At 41.9% G+C, this 27,078-nt stretch overlaps 1 protein-coding gene across 5 annotated transcripts; it reads left to right on the top strand.

The window, feature by feature from the left end:
* The first annotated feature begins 2,486 nt into the window (after positions 1–2,486).
* On the top strand, positions 2,487–25,484 carry Prdm1 (PR/SET domain 1). Of its 5 annotated transcripts, none has more exons than XM_046430619.2 (7): positions 2,487–2,914; positions 4,526–4,774; positions 11,388–11,507; positions 15,091–15,343; positions 20,381–21,477; positions 21,870–21,998; positions 22,389–25,484. In XM_046430619.2, the coding sequence occupies exons 1-7, from the start codon at positions 2,873–2,875 to the stop codon at positions 22,962–22,964; spliced, it is 2,466 nt and encodes an 821-aa protein (XP_046286575.1). In that variant the 5' UTR covers positions 2,487–2,872; the 3' UTR covers positions 22,965–25,484. The 5 variants fall into 5 exon arrangements, with proteins under 5 accessions (XP_046286575.1, XP_046286583.1, XP_046286606.1 ...); XM_046430627.2 differs by lacking the exon at positions 2,487–2,914 and adding an exon at positions 3,998–4,235; XM_046430650.2 differs by lacking the exons at positions 2,487–2,914; positions 4,526–4,774; positions 11,388–11,507 and adding an exon at positions 11,516–14,001.
* The last annotated feature ends 1,594 nt before the right edge of the window (positions 25,485–27,078 follow it).

Genomic DNA, 27,078 nt, shown 5'->3' with positions numbered 1-27,078 from the left:
AATTTTTTTTTTTTTTGGTGTTCTGACAGTGAGGGAAATGACATGGTGACTAAAAATGCACCAAGTTATTACTTAGAAACATTCTGAGACTTCAGATTCCTGACAGTGGTAGTCCCAGAGCTCTCTCTGCACAGCTGTACCAGTGCCAACGTCTCCCAGCTTTAGTCAGCGTTCTACATGTGCACTGCTCTAGTTTTCTGGAAGGGCCGAGTGAAGTTCAGATCAGTGCCTTTCCTCCCCACTTACCAGTTTCATGCTGGATAATAACTAAATATTAAAATATGAACCTGGTTGGTCCTGTTATGAAACCTGCTTCCTTTCCTTTATTCCTTCCTCCTTTTTTGTGTCCTTCATTTGAAATTATATTATTGCTCATCCTTGACCCCTATGATCAGAGTCAAAAGTTGTCTTGGAGGTTTGGGGGGTTTTTTAAGAGTTTTTTCCCCTATCACTTTGAGACAAGAAGCAAACATTGGAAGGATGTGATATTCCAATACTGTGCCTCAAACTTTCTTTTCCTTGAAGTTCCACCGTGGCCTTGTCCAGCTCAGCTGGAGCACCTGGAACTAATTTTAGGGTTGCCTAGCTAAGCCCCACACTGGTATTTGATGTTTGCGTCTTCCCTAGACTCAAGCCCATTTCACCACCTCTGAAGGTGAGTGCAGGCTGATATTAATTAACAGTGAGTTGATTCACTGGCATCTTCCAGTCATTAAAGCAAATATTTGGCTTACTATAGCCCTCTGGAATATTAGTCTTTTTGCCTATCCCTTTACTCCACTGTGGTTGGCTCCCTCACTGGCACTTGCAGGGCATATGTGGTCCCAGAACAGAGTTGGATGCTGAAAGGGAAGTGAAATACTCTTTAATCTGCCAAGGAGACTCTGAGCAGCAGGCCGGCCTTCAGTATGACTACGTTGTTTTTCTGTCCATTGTGGCGCTGACTCAGCATCAGCTAATAAACCCTCTCGAGAAGGCTGGATTTCTCTTGTTTAATTATCATCTTGGAGCTTTCTGAGAGCTCTTAGGAATTGTTCACTCAGTTTTACACCCCTAGCACATCAGCTGGTTTAAAAGCCCTGTTTCCTCTTGGTGCTAGCGTCCCCTCTGGCATAACATGCAATAACAGGTGGACCCACAGCCAGCAGGGAGTATGTGCTACTTATGTCCCCTAGTGGGAATTTAATTGTTCTGTGCTACAGAGATTGTACAAAGATTTCACACACACATACTGTTCTGGCATATTACCTTTTACCTCCTACCCTCCCCACCACCAACAACAACAATAAAATTCTAGGAAAGTTTCCTGAAAGAAAATTTAAAGATAAACAGACTTACCTTTATGATTGAATTGGTTTTTACTTTGCTTTGTCTCAGTTTCTTTCGGTAAACAAATACTCAAATGTCCACTTCATTGTATGACTAAGTTGGTATCATCAGATTGGGACTGGGTGTGTATATGTGGGGGTGTGTGGGGGTGTGTATGCACACGTGGCATATTTAAAATACTAGAAAAGACATTGCAGGCTAACGTAGAAAGAGAGATGAATTTTTTTAACTATCTATGGTGAGGCAAGCAGGAAAGTGGAAGACTTGTATTTTGGTGATCTAAATAGTAATTGTAATGGGGTGCTTGCTATAAATGGACCCTTTGCATCATTGTTACTCCGAATTAGAGGATTCCTTGCTGAAGGCACAAGACCATTGAAGGAAGTAAAGCATCTGGTTTGTTTTGTAATGAGAAGCAGGAATGCAAGGTCCACGCTCTTAATAATAAACAAACAGGACATTGTATGCCATCATCACAGGATGTCCTTCCTTCAACAGAGGACTGACTGGGGCTGGAGGAAAAGCCAGCCAGGCTCAGAATGAGCCCCACTAATTATTGCCTCCAACCGCTTTCCCCTTGCAGTGATCAGTTCAATATTCCCTTTAACTCTGAAATAATTAAAGCTCCACATTTTACTTACACACTCCTTAGGAAGTCTACATGTGGGTTTTGAGAAGAGAAGAAAGGGGGAAAAATGTGAATCTGTAGGATTCTAACTTTTTCCTATTTCCCTTTTTACCGAATAGTTGAAAGAAGGAAGTCACTTCTACCAACATGGAATGTATTTAGTTAGAAGGAGAAATGGAATCTTAAAGCAGGGGCAGGGGAGAAGGGTGGTTGTGTATTTGAGAGGCAAGAACTTGAGCAATGGCTAGCTACCTAGTATTACCTTAGAGGCAAAAACGTTTCAACTTGCTCTTTCCGAGGTAAATTCTGTGAATCCTGTAACTGCGGACTCAAGCTGAGGAACTACACAAATGTTTTAGGTAGTTTTTAGGTTTCCTTCAGTTAAGGAGTGTGCGCCCCCGTGTTCTGCCGCGACAGGAAGCAGGGCGATCTGGAGTATTTAGAATACAATACAGCACCATTAAACGTTGAGGGTAAGTGACTTCAAAGGGAAGTAAGAGGATTCCAAGTAAATGTTGAAATTCAGACGCGAAGAGAGGAAGCTCTCGGCGGCGGCTCGCAATCCGGGGGAAAGCCCTGGGCTCCGCGCAGCTCGGGCGAGCCCAGGTATGGCCACGCCCCCATCTCTGGCAGCTGGTAGGAGTGAATCAGACGAGTGGCTAGTGAAGTCTGCAGCTGGGAGGAGAAAGAGCCGCCGTTCTGGTTAACACAGACAGTGCTGCCGTGACACTCGGCCCTCCAGTGTTGCGGAGAGGCAAGAGCAGCGCGCAGCACCTGTCCGCCGAGAGCCGGGAGCCTGCGCCGGGGCAGCGGTAGAAAAGGAGGGACCGCCGAGGTGCGCGTCAGTGCTGCTCAGCCCGGCCCGGGACGCGGGGAGAATGTGGACTGGGTAGTCATGAGTGAGACTTATCTCAGATGTTGGATCTTTGCTTGGAAAAACGTGTGGGTACGACCTTGGTAAGAAACTTGATTTTTATTTTTATTTTGAAATTGACCTAAAAACTTTCTTTTTCCTTACTTCCTTTCTTTTCGTTCGTTCTTCCTTTTTTTTTTCCATTTTTTGATAATGCAGTTGCGGTAGAAGGAGAAATGCTTCTGTTTTAGTACACTTAGTACTGTCAAACATTTATAAGACTTTTTCCTTATGAATCATTAACCCTTTCGGTTCTAGACATAATTGTCAATTCATTGAAATTTCAGTAGTGGTTCTTACCCACCCCCGGCAAACAAAATAACTATTCCGGGTCTGCTGAAGTTTTCAATTTTATTTTATTTTTAACATTTATATGGCGTTATGACTCTATATGTTGTAAATAAACAAGCTATTTTAAGTCGTAACTGAGGCATAGATAACTTCAAATCTTTTTTTTTTTTTTTTAAAGAGCAACATATTTAGAAAAGAAGTGGAAGAATGTAGAACCATCTTGATGGACTTCCATGGTGTTGTGTTTACATTTTAACAAGCACGTCTTTCATGGAAAGGATACCCTCATTCCTAATTTTTATCAAACACGTCTATCTACATGGGAATACACTGCAGAAGTTGTTTATCTCTCTTCTTTGGAAAGCACTTTTGCTGTGTGCTGGTGGATTTGGGGACTATCCTCATCAGTTTACAAGTGGAAGCAGATCTTGTGCTCTGAGTCTTCTATATTTGTTATAACTTTAGTTACAGTAAACTGTAGCACATCAGTGACTTCTGGGAATTTGTACACTTTCAGATTTAAATGGAAAGTGCTATTTGTAGCTGAGGGCTCCTAAAGGAATTCTCTTCAGGGAATTCTATTGAATAGTTTAATGTTTTGTGCCTTGTCAATTTGGAGTGTGATGCCCACAGATCCAAAGAAGCTGCGGGGGGGTGTTTTCCCCCTCACTCATTTTCCCTCTTTTTCCTGTGGTCCAGACGATCTCTGTCTGAAGCTCAGTGATGCTGGCAGGATGCAAACCCTTTTCAGTCTTCCATGCGAGAGGATGAAAGAGCGCGTAGCAGAAAGGGGGGGGGGTGGCAGTTGTTTTGAAAGTTGTTTTGCGCTGGGAGCTGCTGGGAAAGTTCAGTCTTCCCCGTTTGGAAAAGGCAGGCTGGGTTCCGCTCCTGCACCACACGCGCTTTCCATTTTTAGCTTCATTCAGAGGCAGACAGAGCTCCTTCCTCTTCCTCTCCTTGTTTGTGACACTTTTCTGAGGCAGCTTTTCCACAGTGCTGAGGGTCTGGCGGCCATGACCCCAGGCGTTCTGGGACACAGGACACAGCGCCCACAACATTTTTCTGCCGTGAGAGGTAAAGCCAGGGATTGTTCAAAGGTGTTTCTTCTTCTCCCCCCAGTGAGGTTGCCACATTCTTCTTCTTCTTCTTCTTCTTCTTTTTTTAAAAAAAATAACTAAGTAGCATCTAAAAACCTTCTTCAAGGCAATGTACTTTATATGTCTTTTTGGCTCTTACTCAACTGTACCAAGCACTCTGCATCTGCTTTTAAAGTCTTCAGACTACTGTATTAGTCATAGCCTCTCAGAGGGAGCCATAGGAACAGCAGGACAATGGGGACTGAAGGCCTTTCCCTTCTCTTCCAGGCTGCCCCCAAGTGTAGCTCCAGTGCTGTAAAGTTTCAAGGGTTGGCAGAGGGGACTGAGGAGACCATGAAAATGGACATGGAGGATGCAGACATGACTCTGTGGACAGAAGCCGAGTTTGAAGAGAAGTGTACATACATCGTGAATGACCACCCCTGGGATTCTGGGGCCGATGGAGTGACTTCTATTCAGGCAGAGGCATCCTTACCAAGGAATCTGCTTTTCAAATATGCCACCAACACCAAAGAGGTAAGCCTCTGGTTTATTGCTGAAAAAGATTGGCACCTGGTGCTAGATCTCCCCACTTGCCCTTGAGGCCTCCTCTATGAAAATCTTGAAGTATCAGTAAATAATTGATTACTCCAGGCACTTTTGTCATTGCTTTCTCTTTCCCTAAATCAGTTCCTCCTCATTTCCTCCAGCCTTCAACTGTCTCATACTAATTAGTAAACAGTTAAGTCTTTTGGCAAATTGACACGTCTCTGTGAGCTTCTGAAAAGCTCTGCACCCACTGGCCCTTTGTTTTGACAATATTTTACAGGGAGAAAACTTTTCTCAATGTTTCTTTTGTCTCCCTTTGGTCATTAGATGGCTTTATTCTTTTTAACGAGCCAGCTTTACTAGCTGGGTTTCTAAAATTATTCTCAAAACCTTGACGTGTTTATGAACTGAAGTGATGGCATAAACCGAGAAGAGGGTCACGTAAAAGTGTCCTCTGTCCGGATGACTTCACTAACCACTGTTTATCTGCAGCAGCTACTTTGCTCTGGTTGGACTGGCAGGCCGATTCCTTACTGGCCTCTGAAGTGGGTACGCTCTTTGTTGTTTCAAAGGGGCTGAAAACCTAAACTTGGAATGAGCAACTGATTTGTATTTACCCTTTTATATAATGATTATAGCTAGGCGTGATGTTAACTGTGAAATAGCTTGCAGAGCCGCCTCTTGTTTTGAGAATTTGGCTACTACAGTTGCTCTCACTAGGCTGACTTGAAGGAACCCACCCCTCAGCCAGCTTCCCATTCTCAGCCCGCAGAACTGTCTGCTGCTGCCTTCAGAAAGTAGTGAAAAGGAGTCCTTTGCTCTAAGAATCCAGGATTTGCTGCTGGGACTATTCATTACAGCCATGTCAAATCACTTTCCCCTTTCCCTTAGGAATAGCATTAAAAGGAATCCGGGAGCCTGTTTGGGAAACACTTTGTAGCTTTCCTGTTTGTGTGTCTGAGTTCAATGTTTTTGGTGAGGGGAGACACAGCTGTCTAAAATTAAATAGAGAAATTCTGCTTTGAGTTTCATTAAAGCTCTACTTTTCGGTGTTTTTATTATTTTTTTTTTCTTTCCCTGCTGGGAGAGTGGTGGTAGATTTTGTAAAAAGCAAAATTTAAATTGTAGTTGTACATGAATGTTACCAAAAATGTAACCCCAGAGGTCGGTCTTAATTAAACCTCTTCCTGAAAGTAATGCTCTTCTCAATAGAAAGTCTCTCTAATATGTGGTCCTTGGAATCAATGTAGCATTATTGAAGGTTTGGCTATGGCTTTAAGAGGTGTAGTGTGTTTTTCCTGTATCAGGTTTGACTTAATATTGTTCTGTTCCCGAGGTACATTTGTGTTAGGCTGTCCTCACCAGTCCACTAGGACTGAAGTAAAGATCTTCATTCTGTGGGACATCTCTTTTTATCCTTATTATAATGTTCTTATCCTCAGTTTAGCTCTTGGCTTAAGTTTTTCAATTTTTGTCATTCAACTGAAAATCATAATTGAGTCAAGTTGTGCTCTTTAGTCCAAGGTTCAGAGAGATAGTCACTCACCCAAAGGCTATAGTTAGAGGCAGACACGGGACTTGGAGCAAAGTTCTTCTGACTTCTCCAACAAGTACTTCTCGATTATGCTACACTGGCCCCTCTTGGTGTCACTGTGGTTTTATTTATCGTCTTAACATATTTCAAACTGAGCCTTTATTGAGTTTGTTTGGTTTTCTTTCGTCTCCCTATTTTAGTATGGTAAACAACCAAAAAACAGACAGTACCTGTGTTCCTGAAGGGGATCCTTTAAAACTAACATAGGAGACCAGGATTCTCTTATCCTATTTACCCATGTTTTATTGAGCTTGTGTAGGGGATAGTACACCCCTAGTCCCTAATCACAAAAGCAGCCAGGAAATAAACTTGAATGTCATTCTGTCTTTAGCTTACTCTGGAATTTGTACCTCCTTCCTACCTTTTTTGAACTTGGGGAAAGGACAGCTCCCTTTGGGTGGTGAAAGAGGATTGTGATGTTGAGCCATTGAAGGTATAATAACTGCAAACCAGTTCTAGGACAGAAATATTCAGGATTGTTGAGATGTTTACATTGTCATTATTCACTTAGTTCTTCATGTCTCATAAGCCTGAGCTGGAAATAGGGTAGAAACCTTTCTACTTATAGTTTTTATCTGATTTATCTTGCCCTTCTTTAAATGTTTTCATTAATTTAAATAACAAGAGATGTTACATTATGTACTGTTGTGCTGACATACTGGGGAATTTTTTTTTAACAAGATCATTTTTCATTATGAATTTGTGCTATGTGTCAGCACCTTTTTTTTTCTTGGTTTAAAAACAAAACATACAACCCATATTTCTGATCTTGACCTTCATTTTTAGATTTGGCTTAGAATAATTGTGCACTCTTTAATGAGGCTTTTCTTACTTCCTATTTCCAGAACTAAAACCAAATATAGACATCCTATTCAAAACTTCTAAAACCTTTTAAAAAAAAAAAAAAGACTTCTAAAACTTTAAACTGACAGGTTGTTCTTTTACGGGGATTTTCCCCATGTCCTCCTGAAATTATCTTCTATGAATACTTGACTACACAAAAATCAGTTTCGACACTTGTATTTTTGAAGCAGTAGCCTGTATTAGTTTCTGCCCTCAGCTGAGGTTGCTGGCCCTCACGAGGGGAGTCTGACCTTAAGTCACATGCTGATAAAGATTGGGTAGATAGACCATGTAAAAGTTATCTCACCATAACATGGAATTCCCTCTTCAAGCTCTTTTATTTGGGAGATGATGTTCTAAGATGTTACCGAGTTTCCTTCAAAAGAAATGTAATGAAGAAGTAAACTTTCCAAAAACATCTCTGTTCACTTCACTCCTTTTTAAAATAAGGTGTGTTACAGGGTGAAGGTCTTGGATCACTATAGAGTTCTAGTCCTCTCAATGAAGATATCCAGACAGTCAAAATAGAAGTTCTGTGGGGTAGGATCCAGAGAGGAGGTAGAGATAGCTAGTGATTAAAATGATCTTAATGGAATTTGAGGCAAGGATGCTCAGACCACATTTAGATCTGAAAAAATGTTTCTGCTTAAAGTTTATTGTTCTGTTTGTATACCCTCTGAAAGGAGCAATTCATCTTTAAAACAAACAAACCTATGTGTGTTCTTACTGTCATAGTTTCATTCAGTATTCCCATTCAGTCTCTCACAAGCTGTAAAATCACCTTCATTTTGTACAATCGAAAAGAAACCTTTTATTTATTTATTTATTTATTTAATTTTATTTTTCTGGAAGCTGAGGACAACCAGGTATATTCTGTAGCTGAGGCCACTGACAGAGACAGATGTATCCAAGTGGCAAAGGGGTCTGCCTAGCACAGAAAGCATGAGCAAAGGGCTTCTGTCGGGACAGATGAAGCATGGCTGTGTGGAAATGCAGCGTCCTCTCCCTGAAAGGTTCATGGAAGACTTACAGCAGCCTGTCCCCAGCAGTAACTCTTTAGGACCCTGGTCAGTTCCAGTGAACTTTCCTTCCTGAGTTAGGTGAACACATTCTTAATTTAGCACTGTGGCATTCAAAGCACATGCCAGGTTTCTCTGCTTGCTCCAAGGATAGAATGTTGCACATGAGGAGTCAGGAAGATGGGGCTGGATAAACCCCTGGATCATTTAGGACCAGAGTGACAACTCTTGTCTTGGTTTTCCACTTCCCATTAAACACAACCCTGGTGACTGCCCCCCCTCAAAGTTACCTGGAGAAGCACATAATCTTAAGGGTTGCGGCTTTTGTGTCCTTTTGGATAATAACTCCAATACGAATTCAAGAAGGTATTAATTGCATAGTATTAGAGCACAGAGCTTGGATTGGATGTAGGTGGTTCATCAGCTACAGGATTCCTTCCAACCTCAAAATTGTGCTATCTATAGAGGTTAGTCTGTGTACTCTACAGCTCTGTATATAATAGGAGTTTAAACAATTAAGGTTCTGGCTGATTTGTAAAGGTAATCAAATAACGAAGCTCTCAGTTTGTCTGGGGCTTGAGGATCTTCGTTCTCTCTTCCACCACCTGCTGTCCTCTTTTTGTTTGTGCCCCTGTCTTGCCTGTCAAGTTGTATTTGTGAGGTTAAAGATGGCAAGACTCCTTCCAAAACTGCTGTCCTCCTCCCCCAGTAACTACTCCATCATTGAGTTTAGTTGGTGTTAGGGGTCCATGCCTTCCTCAGATGCTTTGTAGGAACAAGATTCTGGTTGACTTCTTTCTGGCCACCAGACAATGTGTGTTTTCTTAGTGTGTCAGATTGATAGCTGAAAACCAAAAGGCTCATCCTGTGGAAGAACAGCAATTTGGAACAAAAACCGTGACCTCAATGTAATGCTCCTTGTTGGTAATCAAGTTCTGGCTCCCAGGACACTGTCTGCAAGAGACTATAATTTAAAACAAAGTTGATGAACCAGTTGAGTACCTTTCTTAAAATTACTGCTTTAAAGTGGATATGTTGAAAATATCAACTGCTAATTATTGGCTCACCAACAAATGGCACTATTTGTTTTTCCTGTTTGTCATTTTAATATTATGGAATAAGCACTCAAACGTGAATGTCTAATGATTTGTGAGTCATTTAAGTCAATTCCATGAATTTTTCAAATTAATTAGGTTTGATAATATGTCCTAAACAATGAGCCTCTACATAAGCCCTAGTCTACTTAAGCTTAAATATATATTTTTGTCTCAAGACTGCTCAAAGATGCTCCTGTCCCCAGTGGTGGTGCTGACATACCAAGGATGATGAACTATTCTTGAAAGGGCAGATAGATGTAAATGAAGGCAGAGGAGGAGAATGAAATGAACATCTGCTTTTTTCAGCTCTCTGCCAGAAATTCATAGAGGACCAAAAATAGCACTCTAGCTCGCCAACCTTGTTTCAGCTTGTGTTAGGTGTAGGAAATTTTCTTTTCTTTTTTTTTTTTTCTCTTTCCAATCTGAGTATGCTCCATTAACTTGTATATTGAATACTAAATTGTTTTAGAAAACAAATCATTTGCTGATGAGAAAACTTCCATGAGAAAGACTAGTCTGTCACACAATGTAGGTGTGCTTATTTCCTACTTATTTAAACAGTGATAAGATAAATGATATCCCAGTACATATCACAGCCAAAATCTTAGATTCCACTGTGTACTATTTGAATATCTATTGGCATCTGCCATTTTAGGTACACAGTTACACAGGAAGAATAATAAAAACTGGAAATAAATATTGTCTTCTACTCCAACTCCCATTCCTTGGTCCATTTCAGTTAAGATATTCAATAAGTAATTTGTAGTTTGTTTTGAACAAAAGAAAATAAAAATGGGAAAGTGAGAGAATAAAAACCAAAGCAAAACTGTAACTGCAGTCGTCATCAAGGACAGCTCACAGGGTTCTTTTGAATAGTGATGAATTGCTTCCTGATTCGTGGTTGGTGATTTTTTTTTTTTAATTCCCTCAAGAAATTTACGATCAAGGAGGAACTAGCATAGTTAACATGTTTCTTTAGCCAGGCCCTGCCAAGTGCAAATGCATGAAACATCCAATCTGAGAAGGTCATTTTCTCAGATCTAGAACCCACAGCTCTCTCAGTATAAATTACATTTCAAAGGAGGGCTTTTGACCACTGTCACGTAGAAGATGTTAGGGAAGTACAAAGTTACTTGAAAGATCTTTCTTTTGCTGCTAAAGAGAACTTACAAGCTATGGCAGGGGAGGAGGCTCATCTAGAATTAAAAAAACATAATGTGTTTGCTTTCTGGTTCCTTTGGCCTCTGCGGAACAACTAAAGAGCATTATTTTGGTTTCTGAGGTTTAAATTATTTTATTCCCCTCAAGCACACTGTGTTTATGGTTTGAGGGAGAATGAGAAATAGGAAACTAGGAGGGGGACCTGAAAAAGTTTCATCTTGACCATCTGATTTTGCAGTGTCTTGTTCTTAATCTAAAACAGAATGGTTATCCTCTCTGATCTTCTAGCAAGAAACATAAAAATAAAGAATCCCCAATCACTGGAGGATAATCCTTGAGACTATTTTAAAATGCTTGGTTGAGTATTTGCTTAGAACTTGAACTTTTTAAAAAATATTTTTTAGATGTTTATGAACCTTTATTTTATTCATTTATGTATATGTGATGCTGAGAATCGAACCCAGTGCCTCACACATGCTAGGCAAGTGCTCTACCACTGAGCCACAACTCCAGCCCTAGACCTTAAACTTTAAAAGATGATCTTCTTAAAAATTTTTAAAAAGATGGTCTTCTATATAAATCCCAAGTTTGAGGCCAGCCTCAGTAACTTAGTGAGACCCTGTCTCAAATAAACAGGGCTGGGGATGTAGTTCAACAGGAGCACTTGCCTAGCAGGCCCTAAGCTCTGGGTTCAATCCCCAGCACCCCACACACTGATGGTATCCCCTCAGGTGAAGCTTACTGTTTGTTACCTGCACCAGCACTCATGAATGTCTGCTCCCCATAGTTGATTGTGTTACCACTTGACTGTTCAATTTGTTAGAATAACAAGATTGGTTAACATTTTGCAGTTAAAATAACTGTTTCATGTATTTTATCCCTTTTAGGTTATTGGAGTGGTGAGTAAAGAATACATACCAAAGGGAACACGATTTGGACCCCTAATAGGTGAAATCTACACCAATGATACAGTTCCCAAGAATGCCAACAGGAAATACTTCTGGCGGGTAAGTAAGGAAAAATTTTCATGACTTTCAGTATTAGGAAAAACTGGAGCTAGAAGAGCAGGGTCACTTCCTTTTTCAGCCTGTGCTGAGAGATGCCGGGTCCCTGTGGGAACAGAGAACTCTGAGCAAGTGCAGAGAAACTGGTTAAATGTTTGACTCTGGAGTACTAGCCCATGGGTGTTTAGTGGGGGAGATATGCACTATATGTGAATCTTAATTTTTTGCAACTCATTAGACCTTGTGATGAAAGGAAACAGTTTGCTGCTTGCTTTAAGGGTAGGTTCATTTGCATTTCTCTGCAAGGAAGTAGTAATGAGTCACCAAGCCTTAGATTTCACCCCTTCTTGATTTCTTGCTGAGTTAACTTTAATTGAATGGAAGAGTTATCATAAATGAATTATGTTGAAGAGAAATGTCACTAAGGAAGGATGGGTAGAAGATGGGCCAGGAGAATGGAGAAGGACCATAGAACTTGTCCTATTTAAGTCCGTCTATACTATAAAAGTAATCAAATCTGACAGTATGTAAGTTACTTACTTCCATAGTTTAAGGAAAATGCTTATAATCCAGTTAAAAAAAAAAAAAAAAAAAGTCTGGTGTGTACAACCTCCTTTGAAATATCAGGGTTAGGAAGGACCACCATGGTGAACCAGTGAGATAGAATTCTTAAGTAAAAAACTGTATTAGAAGTGAACAGAGAGGGCTGGGGATGTAGCTCAGTGGTTGAGTGTCTGCCTGGCATGCATGAGGCCCTGGGTTTGATCCATAGCACCCCAAAAAAAGGAAAAAAAAAATGAACAGAGAAAAGTCAGAATCCCTTTTTCCATAGAAGTCTTTGGGATACTCACTTTGCTAAATTAAGAAATGTTTACTTAAATCTAGTAAGCAATTTTTATACATACTTATATAAAATGTACATATCAAAAATAAATGGCTGCGTGGTAAATTGGATTATGCTTCCTTTGGCTGGTAAATTGGCCTAAAAATCTTAGTGCTTTTTATACAAGTATCACAAAAGACTTGTTAGGGGATTACTCAGAAGTTATTCCTAAGATGTATTTTTTTAAATCCAGAAAGTCTTGTGTTTCTGGAAATTTATTTTACTATTTCCCAAGTGAAAGAGAACAGTTATATATATTCACCAAGAATCATGCACCCTTAATTTTTATTTAATGATTACACTTGTTTAAAATATGTTCACTGGCTGAGCACGGTGGCACATACTGTAATCCCAGCTACTTGGGAGGCTGAAACAGGAATATGGCCAGTTCAAGGCCAGCCTCAGCAACCCAGCGAGACCCTTTCTCAAGTAAGAAATTTTAAAAAGGGATGGGGATATGCTCAGTGGTAAAGGGCCCCTGGGGTTCAATCCCCAGGATCAAAATAAATTACAACATATTCACTGCATGATTTATAATAGAAAAATATGAGCACATGTTTTGCTTTTATTGCCAAGAAATTCTTCTCAGACGTGAGCCATTGAGGTATACTGATCTTAAAGTCAAAGGTCTGAATTAACACAGTCCAACGTAAGTCTCTTTACTACCTGGTTATTTTGAAAAAAAAAAGACAAGAAACACCTAAGAATCTCTCTGTCCCTTTTTTCATTTAAAGATTTCACGATAAGTAACTAAAAGTCTTTCCTCCGGAGGATTTATCTGAATCAGCCATTCACTTGCAAAGGATATTGTCAGCGATAACTTCTCACGTGTCATTAGAAGCATCCCGATTTTGCTGGCAGGAATGTGAACATCTGTTGTAAGGAAAGAAAAACTTTCATGCAAATTACACAGTCAAAGAGAAGGGGTGTTCAAGTTGAGAAACCAGTGACATTTCTTGTAACTGTACTATGAGTCAGCACGTTTTTAATCTTGTGATAATAGGTGGAAATGCAGCGAGGTGAGTGACAGGCAGCAGGGTTCATTTTACGTGTGCATTATTTTATTTTCTGGTGGGGGTGTGCAGGTGACTTCATGGCAGGGATGGTTCTGTTTTTGAATGAGGATACAGTAAATCGGAGTCCGTGGAAGGCTGACTGGAACCGCCAGACCCATAGCTTTAGAAAGCAGTTTCCGCCGGCGGAGAGCACTAGAGCGATGGAACCCCACGTTCCTGGAAGTTTGCACATCAGAGTAAACAAACTTGAAAACCCCTCTTGATAGCCGAATTCACCCAGCCTTGTTCCATTTTCTCTTAACAAAACACACCGCAAAAGCTCTCACAAGCTGCTTTGATGAAGCCACATGTATTTCCCCCTTCGCAATTTACAGGAAGTTACTCTTAAAAGAAAGTGATTCTGGTGTTTACTGCCTGTGTTAAAGGGACAGGGTTCCTTTTTTAACTTCTGATAACGTTGGAGGGAAATAAAGAAACGATTCACAGACTTAACGTAGCCAGCAAGTGACTCAGAAGAAAGCAATAGCCTGCTGTCCTGTTAGAGCAAAATCTCTGCTACCCTACCTACTACTCAGAGGCTTGGGTTGCAGATGACCAGGTATTGGTTGTGCGTGTTGAAGGAAAGCTCTTGGGTCTGAAGGAAAGGTGGCACCTCTTAAGAGGAAGGAGAGAGAGCAGCTTTCTGTGGAAGGATATGGAGCATGTAATTTCAGTAAGAGTCTATCTTGAATCTTTCCTATTCTTACCTCTGTCTTTTTACAAAGTGCCCTGAGTGCCTCTGTTCACCAAAAGAGGTGTTACTCCAGGACAAACTAGGAATCCTTTGTGAGCTGCCTTTAAAGAGCCACACTTTCTTTCTGTTCTTTTCCCACAATTGCAAGGCTGGGGCTCTTCGCTGGAGGTTTTGGCCAACCTGCCCACAGAGAAGGGGTTCTCTCTTCCCTTCTCTGGCTTGAAAGCAAGGTGCAAGGCTGAACGTGTTTATCAAGAGGAAAAGTGACTTCTCAGTAGACTGTCAAACTCTGGCCTCTGTCCCAGCGCTCCCTTTGTTATGGCAGGTGAAGTTCACCTTTGCCCCACCCAGCGCTTCCACAAAAAGGCACGGTTCCAAGTATTCATATGAACAAGTGTTACTTTAGGACTCTGGAGGGTTGGGGGTGGAGGATGTTTGCATAGTCTGAGCCTTGGGCGGAGGTGTAGGAAACAGCTAGTACAGAGGCCATAGAAAAAGCTGAGACTCAGTTTGACGCAGTCAGTCAGCTTGCTCTTCTACCCAATGACTCAAAGCACTAAAAGTCAGCAGAATCGGAACTAAAGTTAGTAGCATTGCCCATTTGCCATTGACCGTGCTGTAGCAAAAGTAGTACTCTGGTGGTTTAATCGGTTTGAGGCCGCTTCTTAGGTGAAATTTTGTGTTTCATTCTTCTGCTATTTTTCCCGACCATGAAAAGATGATAAAACTGAAATGGAAAAGGTAACTGACAAGAATGTGCCTTACCTGTTTCCACCTTCATTTCTGCTGATTCAAGACTACTCTGGCCAAACTGATTTGATTCTTTTTCTAACTGGGCACTGGGGTGGTGGGGGGGGGGGGCGTGGGTCAGCTATCACACACTGTGTGATCTGTGCTGAGAGGTCCTCTGTGGCTGACTTCCTCTTACATATGTCTGTCTTCTCTTTTGGACAGATCTATTCCAGAGGGGAGCTTCACCACTTCATTGATGGCTTTAATGAGGAGAAAAGCAACTGGATGCGCTATGTGAATCCGGCACACTCTGCCCGGGAGCAAAGCCTGGCTGCGTGTCAGAACGGGATGAACATCTACTTCTACACCATTAAGCCCATCCCTGCCAACCAGGAACTTCTTGTGTGGTATTGTCGAGACTTTGCAGAAAGGCTTAACTACCCTTATCCTGGAGAGCTCACAATGATGAATCTCAGTAAGTGGATTACAGAACAAAAAATAAATAAATAAAAATAAAAAATGCCAGTAATGTCAGTTCTGCCCCTGTGAGCTAATAACAGGTTGTTTAATTATATGGCTTCATCATCTGTTGGACTAAGTAGGTGGCTTAAACCAGAGATGAGGAAGAGGGAAGACATTTTTTAGTCCCTGTTCCCTGTCATGTAACCTGACCATTTAAAAAAATATTAAGAGTTTCTTTGAGTATTGAATTCAGAAACTTACAGGAAGAAATATGTGTCCAATTCTAATTTATCCAAAAGGGGGCAGTTGGGAGTTTAATAGAGATTGGTCCAGACATGCAGAACATGCAAGCTATCACCTCTTGTTGATGGCAATTTGTTGGTGTTTAAAATGTGCATTGAAATAATATAGAGGTGCACATTTGTATATAAAGTCAAGGTCTTATGTGGAACATAAGGTTGTTTCTAGAAAGGCTCTGTCATAGTTTTTCAAGTATATTCTAAGTGAATAACCCTAGAGATTTCATATCTTGGCTTCCTTTCTTATGGTAAAACTAATTAATCTGATCTCCTAATCAGTATTACAGTAACCACCTATCACTTTATCTTAACAAATTCTCAGTTCCTTAGGTTTATAAGCTTTTACTTTTTTTATTTGGTTAAAAATGCTGTCATGACCTTTCTCTGTAAAGGGCTCCTTCATTTTATCATTCTCAAGTGATCTCTATGAACAATTTAAGAATTAATGTAAAATTCTAACCTCTATTGTAATTATAATTGCATATTCTTGGTTAGACTTACTAAATTTTATAACAGCTTTTAAATTGAACTCTTTTGGGCTCAAAAGTTAAAACTGAATGCTGAAATTTTTGTAACGTTTTGTTTTGATAATATTTCAAACTTAAGGAAACAGTTTAAGAAAGGTATAAGGCATTCTCAGTTACCCTTTACCCAGACTTGACAATTTTTTATAGGCTCTCTTGCTTGCTTCATCTAAAGGCTGAATTGTTTTTACTTTACATTTTTACCTTTGGGATATTTGGAATAAATAATAATTTTAACATAAATCACATTTTGACTTCAACTTTAGGACCCGTTAGCAAACCAATTACTTACCCTAGTTATATGTAATCCATCTGTCCAGCTATTTGTATTTATTATGTGCTATTCAGCTTATCAATCTTCCTTAGGATCTTGAGTCTATATTTGTAATTTTTCTGAAAATCTGGGACTGTAAAAGCTTCATGACCACTCCTGTAATATCACATTCTAGAATTATGTCTATGGCCCTTAACACACTACGGTGCTGTTTTGAACTCCAGGGAAAGATCTTGGGCTGTTTGAGAGCAAACTGGCTTCCACCATGAACATCATGAGTGTCATCTGCCCTAACCAATGGCAACAGTTCTCTCTCAGTGCTACCTGAGACTGCCGGTCACATCTCTAGGGCTAAGTACCCAGCATCCCTTCTGCTGTGTGTGCCTAACCTAATATGAAGGTCCCGGTAGTAAAAGACACAAAGGCACTGTTGGAACATAGTTCTGTCAGAGCCGTGTCAGGGGAAGTTGTGCTGTTCCCCTCACTTTCTCAGCATAGCAAGCCACTTCCCCTTGAGAGTCTCCTTACATTTTTTAAAATTTATTTTATTTTATTTTTTATTTTTTGGCAGTACTGGGGATCTAACTTTGTCCTCACACGTGGTAGGCAAACCCTGTGCCACTGAGTAACATCCCTAACTCGTTTTCTTTTGAGATAGGATCTCTTACCCAGGCTGACCTTGAACTTGCTATCCTCCTGCTTCAGGTTCCCAAGACCTTACATTCCTTGAGTTTAGTCATTGATGGATTCAGACAAAGTTTTATTATTTTTTAAATCTTTAAACAGTAAGTCCACTGGGGTCATCCCAACCCCACTGACTTCCCAACAACCATGAAGAAACCTTTCTGCACACGACCCCCACTCTGTGCCCATCAAGGGAAGGTTTTAAAGGCCTGGCATTTTTGTTCCCCAAGGAAAGACTTTGCACTGTATTTTAAGTGTCAAGTGCTTATGTTCAGAAGCAACACTATGAAATGACACCTTTGTGCCTTCAAATATTTGCTTTTATTTAAGCAGAATTTTTCCAAAAGGCGGTGGTAGTTCGGCATTTTCAGGCACCCCTTCATTGTCGGATATTCATAGGAAAGAATGAGAGTTAACAACAGCCAGTCACACAGCAGTAAGACTCAGGCGCTGATTGTGAAACCAGTTGTCTTAGGTGTGGCAACTGATGAGTGAGACTCCGATCAGGAAAATTTCCACTATTTCATCAGGCCTAATAGGGAGATTGTGTCTCCAAATGAGTTATGTTGGATTTCCAGGCTTAAAGCACAATAGGGGCCTATGCCAGACCACAGAGGGCTGATTTGACCGTGAGGATTCAAGTGATAGACTTGAGGAGATGTGAAGCAATTTGAAGGAAGGAAAAGTAGCCAGAAATCACAAATTGGCATGAATGTTAAGTTAAAAAAAAAAAAAAAAGGTGAGACCCACTTAAGACCCTACCCCTCCTTTTTTTTTTTTTTTGCCATCTATCTAACTAACCCATCTAGAAAACAGTTGACCAAATTATAGACTTCTAAATGTTAATCTGCTTTCTCAGTTTCAGTTGAAAACAGACTTTGTTTTGCCTACTGCAGAACTTCTAGGTTCTTTCTTATAGTCTTGGGGGTTCTTATTATAGATCGAAAATGTGAGTCGGCATAATTAAGCCATTCAGAGCCTTCAGAAGCAGTTCACTCTTGAAATGACTCCCTCCGCCTACAGCCATTTAAGATTGAAGAACAAAAACAGATCTTGATTTTCTTTTTCATGTTAACTCAAGCTGCTGCTGAGTGGGAGAGTCAGAAATGACACCAGCTCCCCTGATTACTCAGCTGCTGAAGGACAATTGTGTAAAATGTACCTTCATATAAACTCCATAACTTCCACCTGTAGGACATTTTAGAGAGCCTAACATTTCACTCTGGGTATAGAAGAAGGTGTAGATCTGTTTCCCAAAGACATCAGAGATCGAAAACATTCAGAGTAGATATAATGTGCACCAGGCACTGTGCCAGATATTTTCCATAGAAAATTTGAAATTTTGACTCTGTGTGTGTGTGTGTGTGTGTGTGCGCGCGCACACGTGTTTTTTTTTTGTTGTCCAAGACATTAGCTTCATGTCAGTTTTTAAATTCAGGTGCTTAGGAAGAACACAGACTAAATCTAGGGGCAGTGCTGGGAGTTGACTTAAATGTACACACTCACTGGATTTTAGAACCCTGGGGATATTGGAGCTACTGAAAACATTGAGAACTAGGTGTACTTGGCCGCATAAAGATGACACAAAGTTATGAGGATGAATTTTCTGTATTTTTATTTTATTGGGGGCAGTTTTGTTTTGTTTTTGTTAACTTGAGCCTGAAGATGCATCCCAGTCATTCCTTTTTTTTTTTTCCTCCACTTCATAGAATTCCTTCCTGCCGCTGTGAGATGCCTCACCTATCAGCTTTCCAGCTTAGTTGTCTTTCTCTTCCTTTACCATTTCAGCTTTAAAAAACAAAAGTGACAATTTGAACTTCCTGCCTGCTGGGCCTCACTGAAAGGCTGATATTGGCCTGATAAGGGGATATTTATTTTGGTTTAGTGACTTCAGAAATCCTCTCCCTCAACAAGCTTTCCATCACTGCCCCCATCAGCATCTTCCCTGATAGTGTTGTCCGAGGTGTTTATTCTGGGGCTTCTGGCTGGCCCAGGAGTACTGATAACAGCTAGCAGGAGATAACACTCTCTGAGGGGCTCTCCAACTGGAAGGAATCCCTCCCTTCAGCCTGTCAGCCTGGAGAATGGATTTGAAGAGCTCCATTTTTAAGGTCCACAGAGTTCATTTCTAGACGCATCAGGTAGCAGGCCTGGAGAGCTTTCTCTGTGAGATCCAGCAGAACATTCTGTAGGACCAGGAGGGATCCTACTATGAAGGCCTCAGCCTGATGCCCAGGCCATGGGTCCTGCTACTTCTCAGGGCACCTTCAGCACTCCCCTAGGACAGGCGAGCCAGCTTCAGGGACGGCCCTTCTGGAACTGGGGCTCCAACCAAGCCTCTGCTGTTTTACTTTTGGTTGCAGGAAAGACTAAGCAGGCGTTTTACGTTTTCTCTGCTCTGACTGATGTTGACTGCAGACCTCACTTGTCCTGTGACAGGGCTGGCAGTGGCATGGATAGTCAGTCGAGAGCTGTCCTCATTGCTCCTGTTCCTAAATAGTCTGTTGACCGAGTAACATATGCCATCCTTGGGAATAAACGCTTCCCTTTCAGCCGCCTCTGTTTTCTTTGGTGGTGTAAGTAATTGAACTGGCTCGGGAAGTACCTGTTGTGGTTTGGCAGAAGTGACTGTCACACCTTGTGATTCCAGGGGACAGTACTGCTGGGAGCCTGGTTAGACCAGAACCTTGGTGAAATGCTTGTGCTGTCAGCCAATTGCACATAAGGGGTGGCATCCAGGTCCTTGATTTATTTGGCCTAGTCAGTTTGAATAGAGGGCTTTATCAAATTCATATATTAAACAAGAACTGAGTTGAAAATTGATGACTGTTTATTACTTGAAATGAGTCTTTATCTTTCACATCTCGCTGCAGGGCGTGCTGATTTCCTTTAGGTAAACTGTGAACATCAGAATGACTTTTATTAACCTGTGACAACCCCCACCCCAGTATTTTTCCACCCCATTTTGATGAACGCTATCTTGTTCCAGTTTGAACAGCACTTTTCTATCATAAAGTTTGTACTAATGGAAACAAGATCATCCAAATGGCCCTGTTTATTCTGTAGATGCTGCCATGGTCCCTATTTTGCTGAGAAGGAAAAACAGTAGCACTTCTGAGTGGGTGGCCCTCGAGCCCTCTTGAGTGAGAAGGCGTTGGGAGCCGGGTGCCTGTCATTCATGACACCAAGTGGTGCTCAGAGCAGCTCTGGTCATTTCACTTAAGTTCTCTGTAGGCCTCTGAGTAATCACCCTTTCTTCTTTATTTCAGCCCAAACACAGAGCAACCCAAAGCAACCTAGTACTGAGAAAAATGAACTTTGCCCAAAGAATGTCCCAAAGAGAGAGTACAGCGTAAAAGAAATCCTAAAATTGGACTCTAACCCCTCCAAAGGGAAGGACTTCTACCGTTCTAACATTTCAGACAAGGACATCGATGGCTTTAGAAAGAATGGCAGCCCAGATATGCCCTTCTACCCCCGGGTTGTTTACCCCATCCGGGCTCCTCTCCCGGAAGACTTATGGAAAGCTTCCCTGGCCTATGGGATGGAGAGACCAACTTACATTACTCACTCCCCCATCCCCTCTTCCACAACTCCAAGTCCCTCAGCAAGAAGCAGCCCTGACCAAAGCCTAAAAAGCTCCAGCCCACACAGTAGCCCGGGGAACACAGTGTCGCCCCTGGCCCCTGGCTCTCATGAACACCGAGACTCCTATACTTACTTGAACACACCCTATGGCACCGAAGGTCTGGGCTCTTACCCAGGATACGCACCTGCCCCCCACCTTCCTCCAGCCTTCATCCCCTCTTACAATGCCCACTACCCCAAGTTCCTGTTGCCTCCCTACGGCATGAATTGCAACGGCTTGAGCACCATGAGCAACATCAATAGCATCAACAACTTTGGCCTCTTCCCGAGGTTGTATCCCGTCTATGGTAACCTCCTTGGTGGGGGCAGCCTGCCTCACTCCATGGTCAACCCAGCTTCTCTCCCAAGTTCGCTGCCCTCAGATGGAGCCCGGAGGTTGCTTCCGCCTGAGCATCCCAGAGAGGTGCTTGTCCCAGCACCCCACAGTGCCTTTTCCCTTACCGGGGCTGCTGCCAGCATGAAGGACAAGACATGCAGCCCCACCAGCGGGTCTCCCACGGCGGGAACAGCTGCCACGTCAGAACACGTGGTACAACCCAAAGCTACCTCAGCGGTGATGGCATCCCCCAGCAGTGAAGAGGCCATGAATCTCATTAAAAACAAAAGAAACATGACCGGCTACAAGACCCTTCCCTACCCACTTAAGAAGCAGAATGGCAAGATTAAGTATGAGTGCAACGTTTGCGCCAAGACTTTCGGCCAGCTCTCCAACCTGAAGGTAAGCCTCGTGGCGCTGCAGCGTGCTCACATCCACACAATGGGAACTGCCTTCGGGCAGGGGAAGACCTGGGCTGGGCCGAATGGGCATGGATTCTCCTTTGCTTTCACCACTTCTAGCTCTGTGGCTTGGGACAAGTTACTTTGCCTGAGTTTCTTCTGAATAATAAAAATGTGGGGTTTGGGCTAGAAGATCAGTGTCGAGTCCCTGCCAAGCTGAGACTTCTGTTCTTTCAGCTCAGGCACATGAGAGTATTCTGAAAACCCAAGGCTTTGTTCTCTTTAAGACTTTGTCTTGATGCTTTTCTTAAGACATTTCCACCACAAACACCAGAGTCTTTGAGCAGAAACCTTAGGTGACAGAGCAGAGCTAACACCTGTGGCTTCTTCCAGGTCCACCTGAGAGTGCACAGTGGAGAACGGCCTTTCAAATGCCAGACCTGCAACAAGGGCTTTACTCAGCTCGCCCACCTGCAGAAACACTACCTGGTCCACACGGGAGAAAAGCCACATGAATGCCAGGTGGGCGGTGTATTCCGGGTAGAGCTTTTGACCTTTGTAGAAAATATGTGGAGCTGCCTTCTCGTGTCATATAGCCCTTTGTTTAAACCAGAGTCCTACCTTGGGCTGAGACTGTGGAGCTCCCTGGTGCTCTGTACCTGCTGACTGGCAGCAAGGGTGACAAAGCCAGTGGGTGGGAAGATGGGAGGGAAGTAAATAGCACACCATGTGCAGTGTGCCCATGTCCCCAGTGTGCTTAGTACCACACCACTGTATTGAGCACACTCGGGGAGGCTCCTAATTCCAGGTTACTGGGCATTGGCCTGTCAGTTTGTCCCTCCCACTGGCAACTCCTAATCTTCTGTTCTTCCCTCTCTCCCTTCTTGGCCCTCTCTTGTCCCCACACTGTAGGTCTGCCACAAGCGATTTAGCAGCACCAGCAATCTCAAGACCCACCTGCGACTCCACTCCGGAGAGAAGCCTTACCAGTGCAAGGTGTGCCCTGCCAAGTTCACCCAGTTTGTGCACCTGAAGCTGCACAAGCGACTGCACACCCGGGAGCGGCCCCACAAGTGTGCCCAGTGCCACAAGAGCTACATCCATCTCTGCAGCCTCAAGGTCCACCTGAAAGGGAACTGCCCGGTAGCCCCAGCCACTGGACTGGCCCTGGAGGACCTAACCCGGATCAACGAAGAAATCGAGAAGTTTGACATTAGTGACAATGCCGACCGGCTAGAGGACATGGAGGACAACATCGATGTGACCTCTGTGGTGGAGAAGGAAATTCTGGCCGTGGTCAGAAAAGAAAAAGAAGAAACTGGCCTGAAAGTGTCTTTGCAAAGAAACATGGGGAATGGACTCCTCTCCTCAGGGTGCAGCCTTTACGAGTCATCAGACCTGTCCCTCATGAAGTTGCCCCACAGCAACCCACTACCTCTGGTACCTGTAAAGGTGAAGCAAGAAACAGTGGAACCAATGGATCCTTAGGATTTTCAGAAAGCAAGCATTTGTTTTGTTTCTTAAGTTCTGACTCTGCGAGTCGGGGTGCCTGCAGCAGATGGCGCATGTGTATCTCCAGATCCGCAAAGCTCTCCTGCGGCAGGGGGTTCCCCTCACCTCTGGAATTAAAGAAGGACTCCAAAGTTACCGAAATCTCAGGGCATAAATGACGCAAAGACTCTCTCTATCTATATATATGTATACATATTATATATACTTATTTACATCCACGTCTATATATTTGAACCTGTGTATTTTGAATATTTGTGTGGATATGTTTGCATAGCCTTCCCATTACTAAGACTATTGCCTAGCCATAATTATTTTTTCAGTGATAATCCTTCATAATTTATTATACAATTTATCATTCAAAAAGCAATAATTAAAAAAGTTTACAATGACTGGAAATATTCCTTGTAATTTGAGTATAAATGTTGTAATTTTGTCTTGTGGCCATCTTTGTAGATAATTTCTGCACAGCTGTTTAAGTACCTAAGATTTAGTAGACAAATACATGACTTCAGTCATCCTCTCTCTGTAATAATGATCTGAAAATGAGGTTTCAGTATTGCCAAAGTTCAACAGTTGATGTGTTAATTCATAGGATCATGTCATTTGAACAGCACTGTGTAACATGGAGTGTGTGTGCAGAACTACCCAATGATAACTCGAGTAGAAGGAACAAGAAAAGGAATCTTGTCATGTTTTGTTCCTAGTTCGTCATGTTTTTTTTCTAGCCATTATTTTACCAAAAAGGTGACAGGAAGTCTTTTTCAACCTGTCTATCCACAAAAGTAGGGTCCTTGCACCCCACCCCAAAAGTCATTTGGCCTTCAGAGTGGCCACCTGACTTTTGCATCCCAGTGTATTATCTGAAAATGTGAAAGATAAAATTCCATGTTTAAAACCACTGAGAAACTTTCCCGAAGCACAGGTGGTTTTGTACATGTGAGGTTTGGGAGCTTGAGTCTAGATGTTGTTTTGTTGTTGGTTTTTGTTTTTTATGTCAAAATTGCACAAATGTGGTGCTCTACCAGGAAGGATTTGAAGTAGATAGGCTCGGGCCACACTTAAAAAATACAAACAGAAAAACGGGTATTCTGGTCATCTTAGGGTAAAAGCGGGTAATGGACATTCCTATCCCCAACACATCAATTGTAATTTTTTTCTGTACAACTCAGATTTTCCTCAGTATTTGTGTTTTTGCATTTTATGGTTAATTTAATTGAAGATGAAAGGGCATTGCAAAATTGTTCAACAACAATTACCTCATTGAGTGTGTTCAGTAGTGCAGGAAGTGATGTCTTATCTAATGATTTGCTACTCCAAAGGAGAAACCAAGTCAGTGTGCTCCAGAAAGATAGACTCTGTCATTCTATCTTTCACTCTGCTAAGCCCAAAGATTACCTGTTGGCACTCAAGGTGTAGCAAAGATTGATGTATATTTATAAATCTATTTATACCACTATACCATGTGTATATATAATATATTTATAACCACTTAAATTGTGAGCCAAGCCATGTAAAAGAACCTACTTTTCCTAAGGGCAAAAAAAAAAAAAAAAAAACCTCTTTCTGAGACTTTGCTTAATACTTGAGGACCTCACTCACGATCACATCAGTGCTCAGGCACCCCCTTGCCTGTTATCAGAGACAAGAAACCTTGGTGCAGGGGTGAGGGCCACATAACCAGGGAGAAAGTGATACATCATTTTTGCTGTTAAGGATCATCTGGAACAGCTATGTTTTTGTTTTGCCACATCATGATTATGTGGTCACAGTAAAGTCACAGAAATTAAAAAAAAAAAAACAACTCAGTATTCCTTTACCACCAAACTTTCTTTTCCTTTCCCTCCTTCCTAAATACTGACACATCACTGTTCAGTTCTTTTATATATTCACCATTTTGTTCGCATCAACTAATGTCAACTTGCAGAGAGAATAACAGATTTCAAGCAATCCAGGGAAAACCAAGAGCCTTACTGATCTATTCCTAGACTAGCAAGACTGACAATTGTGGTTTGTTTTTTTTTATTTTTTTGTGTGTTTTGGCAGTGCTGGGATTGAAGCCAGGGCCTCCTACATGTTAGGCACTCTATACCCACTGAGCTACACCTCAGCTCAAAACTGACAATTTTTGATGTATCTGTGTTTGACATGGTCCTTGATTGTAGGTAAACCAAAGCGTCATTCTGATGTTGACACCAAATACGTTTTATTTCCAATGAACACATGGGTTTCCTTTCATGCTTTCTTGTATTTGAGAATCTTCCTAAGGACCACTTGCTTCTCTTGCCATCTGTCTTTTCCCTCTTAGGCCTCTTACATGTGAATGTTGAGCCCACAATCAACAGTGGTTTTTTTCCTCTACTCAAAGTTAAAACTGACCAAAGTTATTGGCTTTTTACTTTGCTAGAACAACAAAACTCTCTTATGTTTACGTACTGGTTTACATTATTTATGTGCAAATTGTCAAAATGTAAATTAAATATAAATGTTCATGCTTTACCGATGCTTGTCTAGTGTCTTGAGTGGAGGGCCAGTGAGCAACTTCTTACCCATACTCTAAGGGTGAGCCTGGACCACACTTTGAACATGATGCAATTTGCTTCTCCCTGTCCCCACCATGGTTCTGTTTCCAGTAGCCCCAGCCATGAGGCCCCCATCTTCCCCACCTACCTTGGGCATTGATCTGTTGTGTCCCTCATAACTCTCACCAGTGTGTGATTTTTTTAAAAAAATTATGAGCTATAAAGGTGTTCTCTAAGAAAGGCATTTCAATTATTCTCCAGTACGTGGGGCGGGGGAGATTTTGTTAGCTTTTGTTGGATTATTTTTGTTGTTGATTTTTATTTATTTTTTGCTGTAGTGGGGATTGAACTCAAGGCGTTGCTCCTGCAAAACAAGGGCTCTGACACTGAGCCACGTCCCCATGCCTTTTTGTTTTGAGAGAGGGTCTTACTGCATTGCCCAAGCTGGCCTTGAATTTGCAATCTTCTATCTTCAGACCCGGAGTAGTAGAGATTACTGACATGCCACCACACCCACCTTTGTTTTACTTTGTTGATGGACTTGGGGTGTGAGGAGGTAGAGAAGACTGGGGTCAATTCCAATGTGTGTGTGTGTGTGTGTGTGTACCCAGTCTGCTGGTGGATGAGGAGCCCAGGGAAGCTGGGTCTAGGCACTGCCCACTGGTGACATGCAGTGTTGCTTTAGTCACTAACAGAGCATGCAGTGCAGCATGCCTTACATCCTATTTATTTCCCCTTCACTTCTTAACCTGGGAAGCAGATTTGCTACTTGTGCACATGAAATAATTCCAGAAAGTTGATTTACCAGAATGTGGGCATTGTTAGTACAAAACTCAGGGACCATGGCAGCATTTCTTGGGGCCCCATGAGTCATGGTGGGAATGAGTCTACTTGCTTGTCCGTGGATGCTCCAGAAACCACCCTGTTTCCAGAGACATGATACAACTAAATTTGAATCCTATCTGGTAGATATGGATAGGAAATGCATTTGGGATAGTGTCCTCAGTGGTGGTGGTGGGGGCTGGGGAATCTAAAAGTCCTTTGCAAATGGTTTTCATTATATCCATTACCAAGTTCATGGTTCCATGCTAACTGCATGTTAAGAAAATAATGCTCCTTCTTACATTTGGATACTTAAAACTGCCTGATGTTTTATTTTGTTTTTAATATTTCTTCCTCAAATTCACTTAAACATCTGTGCCAAGAATTTGAAATGCTGCCAACATGTAACTGTGGAGTTAAGAAAACCAGAACCCTATTGTCATAAACGCGCCAAATGGTGCTGGTTATACTCCTAAATCCTACAGAACCATTGTGGTAATAATTTTTCAAAACGAAGCCAAATAAGATCCAGAGTGTAACAACTATTACCATAAATCACCATTCTTTACTTGGCAAATCACATCTCTTTTGCTTGGGAGTTACATATCTTGGGAACACTGGTGGATGGACTTGACTGTTTAATGAAACACTACATGGAAAGATAATGTTCTCTATGAGTCCAAGTCCACCTGCCAAAGTCCATACTGCTGGATTGAGGCTTTACACAGCTGTTTGTGGGGCAAAGCAAG

The sequence above is a fragment of the Marmota monax genome, unplaced genomic scaffold (assembly GCF_021218885.2).
Source record: "Marmota monax isolate L192 unplaced genomic scaffold, Marmota_monax_Labrador192_F-V1.1 WCK01_AAM20220418_F8-fsc00013, whole genome shotgun sequence".
Lineage (NCBI taxonomy): Eukaryota > Metazoa > Chordata > Mammalia > Rodentia > Sciuridae > Marmota > Marmota monax.
The sequence above is the reverse complement of the archived record's forward strand: the minus strand, read 5'-3'. Positions and strand labels throughout refer to the sequence as shown.

Coding starts and splice junctions, on each gene's coding strand:
- Prdm1 (XM_046430619.2), top strand. CDS start 2,873: ATGTTGGATCTTTGCTTGGAAAAACGTGTGGGTACGACCTTG. Junction 4,775..11,387: donor ATGCCACCAACACCAAAGAG/GTAAGCCTCTGG, acceptor TATCCCTTTTAG/GTTATTGGAGTGGTGAGTAA. Junction 21,999..22,388: donor AAAAGCCACATGAATGCCAG/GTGGGCGGTGTA, acceptor CCCACACTGTAG/GTCTGCCACAAGCGATTTAG.